This window comes from Macadamia integrifolia, chromosome 1 (assembly GCF_013358625.1).
Source record: "Macadamia integrifolia cultivar HAES 741 chromosome 1, SCU_Mint_v3, whole genome shotgun sequence".
In the NCBI taxonomy this organism is placed as follows: domain Eukaryota; kingdom Viridiplantae; phylum Streptophyta; class Magnoliopsida; order Proteales; family Proteaceae; genus Macadamia; species Macadamia integrifolia.
Window position 1 is genome coordinate 3,411,978 of NC_056557.1, and position 17,973 is coordinate 3,429,950.

At 44.7% G+C, this 17,973-nt stretch overlaps 1 protein-coding gene across 1 annotated transcript; it reads left to right on the forward strand.

Moving 5' to 3' along the window:
• The first annotated feature begins 15,374 nt into the window (after window positions 1-15,374).
• Window positions 15,375-17,973, forward strand: LOC122076952 (jasmonate-induced oxygenase 1-like). The gene is made up of 3 exons (XM_042642628.1): window positions 15,375-15,944; window positions 16,134-16,464; window positions 17,424-17,973. The coding sequence occupies exons 1-3, from the start codon at window positions 15,418-15,420 to the stop codon at window positions 17,676-17,678; spliced, it is 1,113 nt and encodes a 370-aa protein (XP_042498562.1). The 5' UTR covers window positions 15,375-15,417; the 3' UTR covers window positions 17,679-17,973.

Consider the following 17,973-nt stretch of genomic DNA (forward strand, 5'->3'; position numbering starts at 1 on the left):
CATTTGAAATATTCCTTGTACCTCTGGGACAATTACAAACGGGCTGGTTCTGCATCTCGGTTCAGTTCTGATCCATTATTCTTTTTCTGACCCGAAAAAGAATAATCATTTGTACGGGTGACCAAACGAATGTGTACTTTTAATTGAACACGTCCATCTTGCTCAGAATTTCGTCCTCTTCGCAACCATGGAAAGAAATAGGACCTCTTTACGTGTAAAATTGAAGATATAGCTCCCGATAGTCCTTAAGGCCTTGAAAATATAAAACCTGCAAAAAGAGAGTAAAACCCAAGGTAGCTCCATTCTAAATATGTAAAATGCATGTTTTACTACCCTAGATTTCACACATAAATGTGCTCATCAAGGCCCTCGGCCAAATGATGTTCCAAACAGAAGATGGGGTAAAGAAACATGAGAAGTTTATCATCCACTGAACCCTATCCCCATTGCCCCTATGTCTTGATTCAATTCGATTCGAGAATAGAAAATTGGATATAATTTGATTACCAAACGATTTTATCTTAGACACCAAAATCATATCATGACACACCAAAAAAGATTACATTTATAAATATCAAAACAACATGATTCTAAACAAATTTCGATTTTGATTTTGATTTCAATATTTTTTTTTATTCCAAATTGACACCCTTGACCACAACTACACTATGGGTTCGCATATACTTTTATTATCAATGTCAGAAAATCAGCATCACCGTCCATCACACAATATTTACTGTATTTATTTTGGGTGTAAGCAGAAACGATCCAGGTTATAGGTTTGAAATGTATCCAATTTCATTTTAGGCTAAATGTGGAATGGGTTTTCTTCTAGGCTGTAATTTTGCACATGAGAGACATGTGCTCGTTGTACTAGTCAACCAAAAAAATATAACATATTATCATTTGGCATACACCTCATGAAACCCAACAAATATATATATTCCATAAAAGGAACATGCATCAGTTATTCACATCAATTGGTTTAATAGTCTTTGAACTATCAATTAGTGGGGCTAAGTAATGCCATTGGTCACTCATCTTAAGATCATAGTCGCCCCCATGATGAAATATAAATTCTTGAGAATCAGCCTCCAAGATGAAATAGCTCCTTAGGCCTTCCAGTAGTTGTTGCACTCACATATTGGACCACATCGGATAGACAACTCAGGTTATGATCAGTCACTCAAAAGAATTGAATAATAAGAACTCTCAAAACAATAAGTAATAGGTCAAAGTTCAACGTTCAACGTCGGACAAAATGTAGTGCATGTTAGAAAGGTTCATGGCAGGTCACAACTTTATACTCTTTCTAGATGACGATCAACACACAATAGTAGATTGGAAAAACTGAATCGGATGTTCATATGATGGCATAGAGAAAATATTATATGGATCTAAAGCATTAAAATTAAAGGTAGAAGATAGTATACATGAATCCATAGTAGCGCCAATACAACAAAGAGAACACATAATAAAATATGGACGGATAAAGCTTTCCTTCATCGGTGGCTGACGATGGGACCGATGTAAATGGATTGGATATTGATCAAATTCGGATCAGATGTATTCGGATCTGGATACTTCCTTATCAGATCCGAAAACCCTTAAACGAATACAGATGCGAATTGAATTCGGATTTTCAACTATCCGTTTACTCTGACTTGTGTAATCTGGACCTTTCTCCCCTCAGTAAATATAATATGCTCTTGATATATCTTTTTAAGTTGTTTTAACTATTTTTCTCATTCTCTAGAACCTTATTAAACTTCAAGAACGCTCAAAATCATTAATTGATTATTTAATCGGATCAGATAATTATTTTTTGAATAATTCGGATTTTAATCCGGATACCTTTAACTAGATATGGATACTCCTAAATGAATACGAATGCAAATTCGAATTCGGATTTTGACTATCCATACATCCTTACCCTTCTCCTCCCCCCACCCCTATTTTCTGAGGTCATGATACCACGGTGAATAGCAATCCATTCGTTGTGGCCTTAGGAAAACTCGGTCTATAGAATATTGATTGTTTAGAGAGCTTGACTAGGTTAGATTCTTGCCTAGTAGATAATTAGATGCTTAACTTAAAAAATAGTAATATTTTAGAAGAAATGGTTGAAATGATTCAATTACCACATTAGGACCACCTCTGTGTATATAATTTTTAAAGAACTTGGAATGCATGTGTATACGAAAATGCAAACTAGGCGATTAAAAGATTTGTTAGGAGCTATATACTTTAATTTATTTTTCTTAATTAACCTTTTATTTTATTGAATTCGTCTTCTACCGAAAAATAAAACAAACAATTATTGCAGTCATCTCACTAGGATGTTCAGATAAGGACTGTCAAGCCATTTGGGTCTCAACTCTCAAACTGAGAGGTCAAAGGTGGAGAGCTAAAAGGTGATGACCCTTATTTCTTGCTAGGTGACAAATTGAATCTTCACTCTTATTTTCTTGCCCTCTTTCTCATTTTTACATTGAAGGGAAACACATGTAATCTCACAAGTAATTTTCAAGTTACCCATTGTGAGTAGAGTCTAATCTTGTCACATGGTGACCTTCGTATATGAGATCCTATCATTTATGGGGTTTCAAACTACGAGTTATGGTGTACTAATTGCTTTGACTTGTGGTCCAGATAGTGTTTGAACATACTATAGGAGACATGCTAGGAAACATTATAGAGAGAAAAAGAAAGAGAGATACGCAAAATGGATACTTTCCCTTCCGATGGAAATGGATTATTTCCTTTCTACAAAGGCTTTTTTCATCTTTTCCCCATGTTCCCTTTTGGGCTACCAACCTTAAGTGTTATTTGCCACTAGAAGAAAATAAAACTTAGATTCTCAGGGAAGGAGGTGAACAATAAACTTCATAGCAGTTTGAAAATTAACCCAGATTTCAGAGAACAGTAGTAACATTAGCAAAGGGGATAACTGCTTGGAGTCTTGATGATGGCTTGAGGATACATCCTCTTACATGGCCATCTGCTAGTTTCTCAGATGTAAGATGCTTAGCCGTCACTGACAGTTTTATGCTCTCCAAACGGGATCCAGACTGAGAGAGAGAGAGAGAGAGAGAGAGAGAGAGAGGGTAGAGAAATTTAAGTTACATGGTTCATAGTGCTTAAGTGAAGTGTCAATTTTACCCCTAAGTTGAGGTAACACCACTTACCTTAATGTACAAGGAGTAGGGGTAGAGAAATTCATCTCCCTACAGAAGTGACAATAGACAAACCCTTCTAATACACAGCAGGTGTATCAGGTGATTGGGTGAAGGGGGGTGGTTTGTGAATCTGCAGTCACTGGTGCAGTGAGCATCGGATAGTTGGGAACCCCTTCAAGCATGTATTCAGATGTTCTCAACCATACCTTATCCCTCACTTGCCAAGGATGTGGACTTAAGAGGGGGAGGGGTCATGGACTCTGCGTGGTCTTGCTGTAAGCACGGCCAGCCCAGCCCCACAGCTTGAAAGTTCTTACAAAGTTAAAAAGATGGCTTAAAAGTTTAAGGCTGCAGAGGGAGTTCTGTTTATTTTGGATTCTTGTGTGTTTGTGTTTGTGGAGAGAAAGAGAGAAAGAGAGAAAGAGAGAAAGAAATCAATTTCACCACGGCGCCGATATAGTGTCTGTAGCTGTGACTCGAGAGTTTGTGATGAGTGACCGTGAATCTCGTGTGAGTATGAGAGTAAAGACATTTAATTTCGATCTAGAATATAATATTTACAAATCGAATTCAATTACTTTTATAACCTCAAACTAAAACCGATTTGACTTGGTTCGGTTTAATTTGTTCGGTTCTCACATCACGGTGTTAGAATTTGGGACCGGGATTGGTCCCGGATGATACTGATCTAATCTGTATCTGGATTGTGATCGGGGGTGTATTGGATTTCAATTGGGCACATTTCCCCTTCCTTTAATTTTTTTTTTTTTTAATACCTTCTTATCCGGTTTAAATTTTATTGAAATGGAATAACCTACAAAAACAAATAAAATTGAGGAAGGAAATTATAATCTCACGAACATACAATCACCCTATATAAAATTTGATACATTTCAACCTTTTTTACACACCAAGGTCTACTTAAGTCTATTAAATATTATTATTATTATTTTTTTTTATTTTTATAAATCCATTACATAATTAGAGAACCTTAAGATGCTCATTAAATATTTCAAATATCAAACCTAACTGACTGAAGCACTTACGTATGTTTTTTTCAAAACGAGCATAAGTGAGGAGAATCGATAGTTGAAGACAAAGATGAAAGAGACGAAATGGACACTGAAATCTTAGAACTTATATTTTAACCTTTTAAGGTAGTAGTATGATTTATGTTTGATTTGAGTTCGGCTTACACAGTTAACATTTCATATGTTGCCTTTCACTTTTGTTACAACCAAAAATCTGTATGAGGCTGAGCACCAATCCTGCACAAACACAGAAGGCAGAGGTTTGGAGGTGTCTCCGGGATAAGTCCTCCAACGCCCAAGTTAGAGACTGGTAGAACAGTTTTTTCCAAGAGCAATGGTGTGTGTGATGACTTACCTCATTCTCTCTCTCCTTTTGGGTTCCCACTTATAGGGTTTAGGGTTTAGGGTTTAGGGAGTCCCACCCGAACGTGTTTTCCCCCTTACCCGAGTCCTAATCGGATACTTTCTACACCCCTTCGGGGGGGATCTTCCCTCGCCAGGTATCCTCTCATCACGTAGTTTGAACCCTCACAGCCTCTACCGATTGGGTGACACGTGTCCTTCCCTCGGATGTCACGTGTCCTTGTTTCACAGGGAGATTGATTCGGGTGTATCAACAGCCCCCTTACTCCCATTAGGAGGCTCTTCCGGTGGGAGGAACCACGTCTTTGATCATTTTCCTTTCCATTCGTGTGCTCCTTAGGCCTTATTTCTTCGATTTTAGTCCTGTCCTAGACAAAGACCTTCGATCAGCTCCACTCAGCCTTTGCCTGAGCCCCCAACTGAGGTAAGGACCTTCGATCGAGTTCCCTCGACCTTTGCCTGAGCCCCCAGCCAAGGTAAGGACCTTCGGTAGGGTTTGCTCAGCCTTTGAGGTAAGAACATTCGATCAAGTTCACTTAGCCTAAGCCTGAGCCCCGACTGACGTGGGTTCCTTCGGTCAGGTCCGTTCGGCCTTTGCCTGAGCCCCCAATTGAGGTAAGGACCTTCGGTCAAGTTTGCTCGGCCTTTGCCTGAGCCCCCAGCAGAGGTAAGGACCTTCAGTCAAGTCCCCTCAGCCTAGGCCTGAGCCCCAACCAACGCGGGTCCCTTCGGTCAGGTCCGCTCGGCCTTTGCCTGAGCCCCCAACCGAGGTAAGGGCCTTCGGTTAGGTTCACTCAGCCTTTGTCTGAGCCCCAACCAAGGTAAGGACCTTCGGTCAGGTCCGCTCAGCCTTTTCTTGAGCCCCAACTGAGGTAAGGACCTTTGGTCAAGTCCGCTCAGTCTAGGCCTGAGCCCCAACCAACGCGAGTCCCTTCGGTCAGGTCCGCTCGGCCTTTGCCTAAGTCCCCAACTGAGGTAGGTCCGCTTGTGGCTCAAACCTCAAGGGTAGTTATTGATGACACGACGACGCCACTAATGCTCAGGCAGTCATATTGTTATTTTTCCATTTATAAAGGGTGGGGGTTCATTTGTGGGCCACTTTTGTTTTTCCCTCACAGAGCCTTTCTTCGGTTTAGGTGTTTCTTTTGCAGTGCTTCCCCTCAGTCTCAGTTTTCTTTTTCTTTAGCATCTCGTCTAGATCAAAATTCAATACAATGTCCAGTTCATCTGGGTACAATGTCCAACCGAAGGGGTCGAAGCCCCTAGGGGATCCGAGGGATGTCCTCGGGTTCTTCCCCCGATTCACCCTCATTTCACGACTTATCATCCGCGACCTCACCATCTGCGTCCGAGGGTGGATCAAATGGTGAAGGGTTCAGAGAGAGGGTGCTTGAATCCCATGCCCAAACCCAGGACCCCCTTGAGGTGGTAGCTCTCTATATCGTTTCCACCATGGACGAGTTGGAGTTGGGGGAACTAAGGGCCTCCTTCAGTATCTCAGATGCTTTTGAGCTCCGACTACTGAAATCAACAGACCGATACAGCTATCGAAACTCTAAAGAGCTATGCTTATACAAGGGGGCCTTCAAGGTTGGCCTTCAGCTTCCCTTCCACTCCTTCTTCGCTTGAGTGTTTCGGCATTACGGGATTTGTCTAACCCAGCAGGGTGGCTCAAACGGTGAGGGGTTCAGAGAGAGGGTACTTGAATCTCATGCCCAGACCCAGGACCCCCTTGAGGTGGAAGCTCTCCATATCTTTTCCACCATGGATGAGCTAGAGTTGGGGGAACTAAGGGCCTCCTTCAGTATCTTGGATGCTTTCGAGCTTCGACTATCGAAACCGACAAACCGAGCCAACTATCAAAACTCTGAAGAGCTATGCTTATACAAGGAGGCCTTCAAGGCCGGCCTTCGACATACCTTCCACCCCTTCTTTGCCCGAGTGTTTAGACATTACCGGATTTATCTAACCCAGCTAACGCCGAACGGATGGCGACAGATGCTCAGTTTCGTCGTCCTCTTCTCCAGGCACTAAAGGCCTCTCTCCCTCCCTCCCCCTCTTCGTCAATTGCTTCCTCCTCCAGGCCAGTAAAGGGCTTTCGGGTTGGTACTATTTCAGCCCTCAGAAAGACCTTCGGCTGTTGAACTGTTATCCAGGACGGTGAACTCCGCCCCTGCCCTTTTTGGGACAGATGCAGAGTCGATGGCGATGGTGAGCCGTCAGGACACTTGCCCACCAGTTGAGTCCAACAGTCTTAAGTCTGATGCCATTTTGTTCAGATTCGGGCTTAACCCGAGTGAGTCTTAGGTCAGCCCAAGTTTATTTGCCTTGGGGTTTCGTACTTCGTACTAACTTCCTTCATGCCTTTATGCAGTGCAAATCTCTAGGGCCGAGGCTAGGGCTGCTACTGCAGAGAGGCAGACCCAAATAAGGGAGGCCAGGGCGCGGGATACTCAGTAGCAACAGAAGCAGAAAAGGAAGGAGAAGAAGAAAGGGGCCCCCACCTCCGAAGCTCCCCCTTCGAAGAAGAGGGCCAGGGTCGTAGGACCCAGCACCGAAGCAATCTACGCCCTCGTTGCTCCGGGCCATAACTTGTCGTCTGCACGAGATGCTTCTCCGGTGGCTAACTTCAAAAGCTCGAGGGCCATGAATATCTGAGCCGAGGTTGGCTTCGTCCCTTGATGGTCGGTCAAGAAGGATGACACTCTGTCCGTCGGGCGTGTAGCTTGTGAGCTAGTATAGAAGGGCATCCTCCCCCGAGATGCTGCCAAAGCACAACGCCAGGGGACAACAGCCATGATAACCAACGCTTGCATCTTTATGGCGGGGGTAAGCTTCGGCCTATGAATTCTTAGTCATTGTCATCATGACTTTCTGACCATCGGTGTCTTATGGAGGCCCAAAACCAAGTGGGTCAGTTGGCGATCCAGGCTAAGGCCTTGTCCTGAGACCTCGAGGCTTCCGAACGCGAGAAGTCTACGATCGAGAATGAGCGTTCGATCCTCCTCGAGAAGGTGGAGCACCTGGAAGCGGACCTTCTTCATACTTGCCAGGAATACGATCGGAAGCTCGCAGATAACGGCAAGGGTTCAGGAGGCCGAGGTCCTAGGGGCCGACAAGTATAGGGCCTCTGAGGACTTTCGGGAGGAGGTCAAGCATGCTATCGCCCCCGGGTTCACGATGGGTGCTACCGAGGTCTGAGATTGGGTCCTCAAGCATTACCCAGAGGTCTCCTTTGAGGATAGCGGGCTTATTTTCAAAGAGGAGGGTGTTGAGGCAGCCCCGACTGCTATCGAGGTGGCCGACGCCAATGAGGAGGGCTATAGCAAGGAAGATGAGGTTTAGCTGCAATGCGAGGTGCCTCTGACTCCTGGCGACCATGGCTCTGATCGGGAGACCCTCCACCATGCTGAGGATGAGGCTGTGAACCCGACGGACGCCCCCCTAAGGCGGCCTCTTGCATGTTCCTTTCGAATTTTGGGCTCTTTTTTTTTTGTAACCCCAGCCTTCAGGTTTTCTTTTGTAATCTCAACCCTTGGGCTTTCTCTTGTAATCTTAGCCTTCGGGCTTTTTTAATGAATGAATGTTTCAACTTCTTCGAATGCCTTTGCCCTTCGCTTTGTCTTTTTCCATTTTCTTCTTGGTCTGTTAAGGGATCTTTAGCCCATAGGTTTGTGTACAAAGGCTGAAAGGCCTTGTGTCAGCATTCTCCCAGGTTTAATGTGCCTCAACCTGTCTTAGTATACAAGGCTTGGTCCTATTACATAGGCCAATCCGAGGGCATTGGCCAGTCCGAGGGCCAGGGTCTTGAAGGGAGGTCTTAGGCAAGCAGGATTCCACCAAGTGTTGTGTTTCTCCTCAGCTCCAACCAGGGGGATCTCCTTATGTGCAGAGATTGGGGGGAGCTGTTGACTTATCTGGCCCTGGGCCGAAAATCCAACCGAGGGGTGTTCCCTCAATTGTTACCACTGAGGTGAGGACCTTCGGTTATGTCCCTCGGCCTTAGCCTAAGCCACCCAACCGAGGAATATTTCAAAATCAATTACCATAAACCAGCTTATATATTTACGTAAATAAAATCCTCCGGAGAGCTTGGGATGGAGAGTTACAACTTGGAAGTGCTTAGGTATTCAAAAGATTACAAAATGTAAATGTAAATGTGCTTGCTACTTCACTACTGGTAGAATTTCCTCAAGTTCTTCGAGGTCCATGATCGGGGTACCTTTTCTCCCCCCATAGTCTCCAGGTGATAGGACCCTGGTCGTATTATCCTTGAGACTCTGTAAGGGCCTTCCCAATTTGGAGCTAGCTTTCCTTGGTGCCTCAGGTCTGATATCTCCACCCTTCTGAGAACGAGGTCACCCATTATGAACTCGTTCCTTTGGACCTTAGAGTTGTAATGCCTCGCAACCTTTTGTTGGTAGGCGGTGATCCTTTCTTGCGAGGCATCTCTGACTTCAGTCAAGAGGTCTAAATTAGCTCGAAGTCCTTTGTCGTTTTCTTCTTCATTATAATACTGAATCTGATGGGTTATGACTCTTACCTCCACTGGGAGTACAACTTCGGTGCCGTAGGCTAAAATGAAGGGTGTTTCTCTGGTGGCTGATCTCTCAGTCATAAGCCCAGAGGATGTTGTGTAACTCTTCTGCCCATAACCCTTTGGCATCATCCAATCTCTTCTTTATTCCTTGGAGCAGGGTACGATTGGTTACCTCTGTCAGTCCATTGGTCGATGGGTAACTGACGGACGTTTTCCTATGGTCAATGCTGAGGGCATCACAAAACAAGCTAAAAGTTGGGTTGGTGAATTGAGTTCCATTGTCCGCTACTACCACTCGGGGGATTCCGAATTGATAGACTACCACCCTCTCGAAGAAGTCCCTTACATTCTTTTCGGATATCGTAGCCAATGCTTCAGCTTCTACCGACTTCGTGAAGTAGTCTACCACCACCACAAAAAATTTTTTTTGCCTCGTGGCCAGAGGGAACGGGCCCAGGATGTCCATTCCCCACATGGCAAATGATATCGGGCTTGATAGGGAGGAAAGCTCGGTAGAGTGCTGCCGAGGGACAGGAGCGAACATCTGACACTTAATGCACTTCCTGACGAACAACTCCGCATCCTTCCTCATAGTCAACCAGAATAGGCCCTGCCTCAGCACTTTATGGGCCAAGGCCCGGGCTCCCAGGTGTTGGCCACATATCCCTTCATGTACTTCTCGGAGTGCGTACTCAACATTGGTAAGGTTCAGGCACTTGAGGTACAGTGTGGTGAACCCTATTTCGTACAGCATCTCGTTCTTTAATAGGAAGCGTGCTGACCGCATTCATACCATTCTTGCCTCGTCCTTGTCCTTGGGGAGTACTCATTCCTTCAGGTATTCGATTATGGCATCCATCCAGCTAGGGTCGTTCTCGTCAACGGGTAATACCTCCCCGGGTTTCTTGATGCTTGGTTAGGGTAATACTTCAAAATACACCGATCGTCCAAGGTCGGTGAAGTCAGAGGTGGCCAATTGTGACAGCACATCTACGCTGGCATTCTCTGCCTGCGGGACCTGCCTTACCTCGAATTCCTTGAAGGTCGTTACCTTCTCTCGCACAGTCTTCAAGTACTCAGCCATCCTTAGTTCCTTGGCTTCATAGTCCTCATTCACCTGTCGCACCACAAGTTGTAAGTCACTGTGCACCACTAACTCCTGTACCATCAAAGCCTGTACCAGATTTGTTCTGGCTATTAGTGCTTCGTACTTAGCTTCATTATTGGAGGCATCGAAGTCGTACCGTATTGCATACTCGATCTTGAATCCTTTGGGGCTAACAAGTATGATCCCTACACCGCTTCCCGCGCTATTGGATGTACCATCCACATACAATGTCTAAGTCCTTTCTGTCCGAGCCTCGACAAACTCCTGTGGTTCATCTGGGAGCGTTGTCTCGGCTATGAAGTCTGCTAGGGCCTATGCTTTTATTGCGGTTCTTGGTTTATACTGGATGTTGAATTCTCTCAATTCTATGGCCCAGTTTACTAAGCGGCCAGACATATCCGGCCTCTGTAGTATCTTCTTCAAGGGTTGGTCTGTGAGCACACACACCGTGTGTGACTAAAAGTAGGGTCTCAACTTTTTTGCCGCTATCACCAGGGCATATGTCACTTTCTTCATCTTTCTGTATCTTGTTTCTACGTCCAAAAGGGTTCGACTAACGTAATATATTGGTCGTTGTTGTCTTCCTTCTTCCTTTATCAGTACCGCACTTACTACCACTGTCGATACAGCTAGGTATAACTGCATAGTATCCCCCGTGTTTGCTTTGTCAGTAGTGGGGGCGTCGCTAAGTACACTTTCAATAGTTCGAATGACTTTTCGCATTCCTCTGTCCACTCGAACTTTTTCGATCCCTTCAAGGTTTTGAAGAATGGAAGGCACTTATCAGCTGATCGAGACATGAACCTTCCTAGGGTGGCGACTCTGCCTGTGAGCTCCTAGACTTGTTTCACATTCTACGGTGACCTCATCTCGAATGGCCTATATTTTCATCGGGTTAGCTTCGATTCCCCTCTCTGAAACTATAAAGTCGAGGAACTTTTTGATGCTACTCCGAACGCACACTTTGTTGGATTCAACTTCATGGCGTATTGCCTTAATACTTGGAATGCCTTTTCTAGGTCTCGGATATAGTGCTATGCTTTCAGGCTTTTCACTAGCATGTCATCCACATACACCTCCATGGTCTTTCCAATCATCCCCTTGAAGATCTTGTTCACTAATATTTGATAAGTGGCCCCCGTATTTTTTAGTCCAAAGAGCATTACTTTGTAGCAATAGAGTCCTCCCTCAGTCACAAAGGATGTCTTTAGGACATCGGCCTCACACATCTTGATCTAATTGTACCCCGAGTATGTGTCCATGAAGCTCAGCACCTCATGTCCCGAAGTGGCGTCGATGAGAAGGTCTATCTTCAGTAGGGGTAGCTGTCCTTCGGGCAGACCTTATTTAAATCCGTGAAGTCAATGCAAATCCTCCACTTCCCGTTTTCCTTTGGGACCATAACCACGTTGGATAACCATTCGGGGTATTGGATTTTGTGGATGAACCTTGCTTCTAGAAACTTCTTTATCTCCTCATCTATCTTCTGCTGCCTCTCAGGGGCGAAGGTCCTCTTCTTCTCCTGCACCAGTTTTTTGGTCGAGTCGATACTCAGACGATGCTCTATTACCTCTCGGTCTATCCCAAGCATGTCCGAGGCCGACCAGGCGAAGACATCAGAATTTTCTCGAAGGAATGAGATGAGTTTTTCTCGTTGTTGCCTTGGCATTATAGCCCCAACTTAGAATTGGCGAGTACTATCTCCTTCTTCGGCTTTGACTTGTATCAGTTCCTTAACCGGTTCTCCCCTCTGATAATTTGTATCATCGCGTAGATCTTTTATCAGGAGCACCTTGCCCGCTTTTCCCTTTCCCCATAAGGTGGTGGTGTAGCACTTCCGGGATGCCTCCTGATCGTCTCGATATTCACCGACCCCATTCTAAGTTGGGAACTTCATTTTGAGGTGTGGTGTGGAGACGACAGCCTTTAGCAGGTTTAAGCCAACTCTCCTTAGTATGGCGTTATACGCTGAAGTGATGTTTACTACCAGGAAGTTGATCATAACTGTTACTTGGTGGTCTCTGGTGCCGACCTTTACTGACAACTCAACTGACTCTTTTACTTTGATCGGGGCGCCCAAGAACCCTTGCAATGGGTGTTCAACCTTCTTCAGCTTTCCTTTGTCTAGGCCCATCATCTAGAAAGCTTCAAGGAATAGGATATCAGCTGAGATGCCGTTATCCACCAAGATCCTTTTTACTTTGTAATCGGCTACGGTCATGGTGATTACCAGGGCATCGTTATGTGGCGTCTGCACCCCTTTCAGGTCGTCATCTGAGAATGAGATAATTGTCCCCGTCTTTGCCTTCTTAATTGACCATTCGGCCACATGCACACTTCTCGCATAGGCTTTTGCTTTCCTGGCCGAGATAGAACTTTCTCCAGCGGTTAGGCCTCCACTGATAGTTGCTATAACCCTAGTTGGGCTTTTATGATCATCATAGGGGCGATGGTCAGCTTCCTTGGGTGTCTGGTCCCTTTGCCGTTCCTGATTGTCTCTATGGGCTGCCCCCCTTCTTTCACGGCAGCCTCTACTGTCTCTTTGGTGGTTGTCCCTACGGTCATTGCCATCTTGGGCATCCTCCTTTTTGCGGTCTATGAATCTACCTAGATATCCCCTTCAGATCATCCCTTCTATCTCTCCCTTCAGGTGCCAACAATCTTCGGTGTCATAGCCGTGATCTCTGTGGAAGTGGCAATACTTGTCCATATTACGTCTCTCGGGATGTCGTCCCATCTTCCCTGGTCACTTCATGACTTTGGTATCTGGGGTCTCTTTTATCTGCATTAGCACATCCATCTGTCTCTGATTTAGCGGCGCATATTTCTCGAACTTCTTTGACGGACTGGGTGCCCGATCACATTCAGCCTTTCGTCCCTTGCCCTCGGAAGGTTTGTCATCGTCCCTTGAGGTCCTTTTCCTCCCCATCTTCGCCTCAGCTTCCTCGTCAGCTTGAAGGGTTTCTTCCATCTGAATATACTTATCACACCAAGCCCTTAGCTTCGGTGTATGCTTTGCCAAAGACATTTTAGCTCTTTATCTTTGACGCCTCCCAACAGGGCCGTGAACTCTTCTTTCAGGTCCAAACCTCTGACCGTAATCTTCTCCTGCTGGAAGCGCTTCATGTAGCTTCGCAGTGACTCTCCTTCATGTTGTTTGACATTGGTCAGATTCAATGTGGTATTCTGAAGGTGTTGGCTGCTGGAGAATCCCTTCACAAAGAAGTAACTCAAATCGCTGAAGCTGTGAATCAATTTCGTCAGTAGGCTGTTGTACCATAACCTTGCCGCTCCTCTGAATGTTAAAGGCAAGGCACGACACATGATGTTTTTTGAGATTCGGTGGAACTGCATCGCAACCTTAAAGCCTTCCAGATGATCGACGGGGTCCCCAAACCCATCTTAGGTGTCATATTTGGGTAGACAAAAACCGACCGAGAGCAGGTCCCTCATGACCTCATTAGCTAGAGCCGTGTCATTAGTGAGGTCTGGCTCACGAGTTCCTGTCTGGTTTTCTACTACCTTCCGGATCTCATCTTTCAGGTCTAAGATCTGCTTCAACCCCTAGTCCCCATGTCCCTGTCCATTTCCTTGGTGCGGTTCCTCATGCCTGGCCCCGGTGGCCCGCCTGGTCCTTTCTTTGGGTGTGGGGCTTTCCCTCATTGCTCGATTTCGAGGATTCCGATCGGACCTTATAGATCTTGAACTACTCTGATCCCCGTCTTGAGCTCGCTCTGGCTGGACATAGGAGCCTTGCGGTGCTCCGTCGATCTTATGAGAGACGGCTTTGGAGACCTCCTTCATTATCTCGGCCATTCGGTCATTCTTCTCCTGAAGGGCATCGAACTGTTCCCTCGTCACATATTCCTGCACCCTAGGAGGGGGTGGAGGATTACTATCTCCGCGCACTCAATATCTGGCCAAGCGCTGGTCCCTCGCGGAACCTTCCCCGATCATTGTTTCCCCGTTCTTCATCGATTTTCGTCGAGGGGGAGAACCCTCCTGAAGGTTCCCCCTCGTCCATATTTAACCTCGGTGCTGCTCTTGTTTTCTTACGATTGTAGGTCTTCTCCACCATTACTCTGTCGTTTCCCACGGACGGCGCCAATCTATTACTGCCAAAATTATGTACGAGGCTAAGCACCAATCCTACACAAACACAGAAGGCAGAGGCCTAGAGGTGTTCCGGGATTAGTCCTCTGACGCCCAAGTTAGAGACTGGCAGAACAATTTTTTCCAAGAGTAATGGTGTGTGTGTGACGACTGACCTCATTCTCTCCTTTTGGGTTCCCTCTTATACGGTTTAGGGTTTAGGGTTTAGGGAGTCCCACCCGAACGCGTTTTCCCCTTACCCGAGTCCTACTCGGACACGTCTTACTCCCCTTCGGAAGGGGGATCTTCCCTCTCCGGGTATCCTCTCCACACGTAGTTTGAACCCTCACAGCCTCTTCCGGTTGGGCGACGCGTGTCCTTCCCTCGGATGTCACGTGTCCTTGTTTCACAGGGTGACTGATTCGGGTGTATCAACTTCAAACAGATGATTTTAGCTTAGAATCAAACGAAATAAAATTCCAATTTGGGGACATGATCCTTGTCCGTGTACTCTCTCTCTCTCTCTCTCTCTCCCTCCCTCCCTCCCTCCCTTGAAATGACCTCTCTATTCTCAAAAATGATTCTATTTTGAAGGCACTCATTGGGTGTTTCCCAAAGTGTAGGCTACACTCCTGGACAAGAACACTCTCCCTTTCAATTTTTAAAACCAATATCAAATAAGATTATTTTTATTTGATTTGTTCAATTTTAAATCGTCAGTTTTGGTTCCAATTTAGAGAGAGACAGAGAGAGGGGAGAGGGGAGTGGGTGGGGGGGGGTGGGGAGGGGAAGGGGGGAAGGGATGTGCATATAGAAATAGTAAGTCATATCATCCCTCTAAAATGCAGCTAGTAGTACCTGTGTATGTATAATATAATGGCATGTCGGCCCTATAGTTTCCTATATACAAACATAAAGAAAAAAAAAAACCCCCACAAATAACACGTTCTCTCTCTCTAAACCAACCAACCCATAAGGCTCCACTAGCTTAGCTTACGCACACCACACCCCTGTCCAGGCGGTGCTTTCTTTATCCCCCCAACTCTATAAATTTAAACCAACCCTGCCTTACGTTTTTGCATCAACTCAATATTTCTTACAATCATGAGTTGCCTCCAACATGGTTGGCCCGAACCCATAGTCCGAGTCCAATCCTTGTCGGAAAGTGGTCTATCCTCAATCCCCCACCGCTACATCAAGCCGCCGTCCCAGCGACCTTCAATACCTTCACACCCCCAACAAGTTGATACAGAACCACCCAACATCCCCTTAATAGATATCGCCGACCTACTCAGCGCCGCCACCAGCGGTGGTGTTATCGATCATAACTCACCCATCATGAATCAAATTTCTGAAGCTTGTCGAGAGTGGGGCTTCCTACAGGTGGTGAACCATGGTCTGAGTGTGGAGCTGATGGATCGAACCCTCCAACTATGGCGCCAGTTCTTCTCTCTCCCAGTAGAAGAAAAACAAGTCTATGCCAATACACCATTAACCTATGAAGGCTATGGTAGTAGACTTGGGGTTGAGAAGGGAGCCATTCTTGACTGGAGTGACTATTTCTTTCTCCAATACCTACCCTACTCTGTTAAAGACCCTAACAAGTGGCCTAACCTCCCAACTCCCATCAGGTAGGTTTAATTTTAATTACTTTTTTAATTAAAAATTAGGGTCTCCTAAATCACTCTTTGTTTCTGTTGTTTTGCATGAGCTGGCAATATTCTTAACTTTGAGTTACCTAAAACCATTCAGTCTCGCGTCGTATCGATTCGTGAGATACTTAGAACTAAATTGTTTTCTCTCTTATCAATCATATATAGGGAGACAATAGAGGAGTACTGTGGGCAATTGGTGAAGCTGTGTGGAACTTTGATGAAGCTCTTCTCTATTAACTTGGGTTTAGGAGAGGATCGTCTACCTAAGGCATTTGGAGGAGATGATATTGGTGCTTGCCTGAGGGCCAACTTCTATCCAAAGTGTCCACAACCAGACCTTACACTTGGGCTTTCTCCTCACTCTGATCCTGGTGGTATGACCATTCTCCTCCCTGATGATCACGTCGCCGGACTTCAGGTCCGCCGTGGAGACTCTTGGGTCACCGTAAAAGTCGCTCCCGGTGCCTTAGTCGTCAACATCGGTGATCAGATTCAGGTATCTCTCTCTCTCTCTCTCTCTCTCTCTCTCTCTCTCTCTAAGTTATCCGAACCATAAAATGATTGGCTAGGATTCCATTAGGCAACTGCATATAACGGTTCTTTTTCTCCTTCACTCTCTCTTATCAACTGCTGCTATAAAGAGAGAATGGCACATATAATAAACATAGTTATTAACCATTAGAGAGAGAGAGAGAGGTGATCCTGACCTCATTTCACAGTTGTTCATTACAGTGGCCTACAAAATTAATTACGCACGTTTGGTCCAGCGTTATGTTTCTTCGTACAGACGATTCCCAAGTTGCCATATTTGATATTTTCCCATCTAATAAGGTCTACCGTAAAGGACGTCACATGAGAAACCAAAACTAGCATTCAAACTTTTCAGGGGATGGTTTTATTTTTATTTTTATTTTTTATTATTATTATTTTTAATAATTTATTAATAATAACGGATTACAATCAAGAGATGGTCTTTAAAAACGGGTTTATTTCAGTTTATAGGTTTAATCAAATATAGTTTTTAATAGAGCAACATTGGACATATATCATATGGACTCTCGATTCTAGACATTTTCCTTCTTTGACCATGAGTCAGTAAGGAGGTGGAGATCGGATCTCCAATGGGTGGCTCTCCACATGAGAGCCACCCATGTGGGAAGGTCCCCACGTGAGGAGAGGATTCAGAACTGAATAATTGAACATGGGTCCGGATCAGATCATGTGGATTAAGAGATTCTTTCTTTATGGATAAAGAAAAACTCAGTCTAAGAAAAGACCCTTCAGCATCCAACTATAATGTACAACATTTTTGTCATTACGGGTCTGAGCAGCCTTAGCTTACCATTATGCTGAGGTCCGCCCTCTTAATTAATCTGACACTTGATATATAAAAATATTTTTGCGGCTCTTACATGCATGCTTTTGTTGATGATTTAGTTCAAATTTTATGATCAGGTGTTGAGCAATGCAATATACAAGAGTATTGAGCATAGGGTGATTGTGAATTCAGCTAAAGATCGTTCCTCACTTGCTTTCTTCTATAACCCAAAGAGTGATATGCCGATGGAACCATTGAAGGAACTGGTGACACTAGATTGTCCACCTCTTTATAAAACCATGACATATGATGAGTACAGACTATTGATGAGGATGAAGGGTCCAAGTGGAAAATCACATGTGGATTCACTAAAATCCCTACAGCACAAATAAGCTCATCATCTGTCATACGCTACACAGTTTGTGTTAATTACTACTGTAAATCACATATCAAAGAATTATGATTATCCCTTTTGAACAGTTATTTACCTGTAAATCATGCTTTAAATCATTAATGAGGGATATTTACAGATTAATAACTAAATTATGTGTGTATCAATAATAATGTAATCCCTCTAGTTATTTGTGTTGGTGTGTATCTTTCATTGTGGGTATGTGATGATGGCAACTGATGGAGAAGAAGTGGAATAATATATATATAAGAATAATTATAGTATTAATTGGTAAA

Bases quoted from the DNA above. Each gene is read 5' to 3' on its own strand.
- LOC122076952 (XM_042642628.1), top strand. From the start codon at position 15,418: ATGAGTTGCCTCCAACATGGTTGGCCCGAACCCATAGTCCGAGTCCAA. The intron at 15,945-16,133 runs GTAGGTTTAATT...AATCATATATAG, and splicing joins AACCTCCCAACTCCCATCAG to GGAGACAATAGAGGAGTACT. The intron at 16,465-17,423 runs GTATCTCTCTCT...TTTTATGATCAG, and splicing joins ACATCGGTGATCAGATTCAG to GTGTTGAGCAATGCAATATA.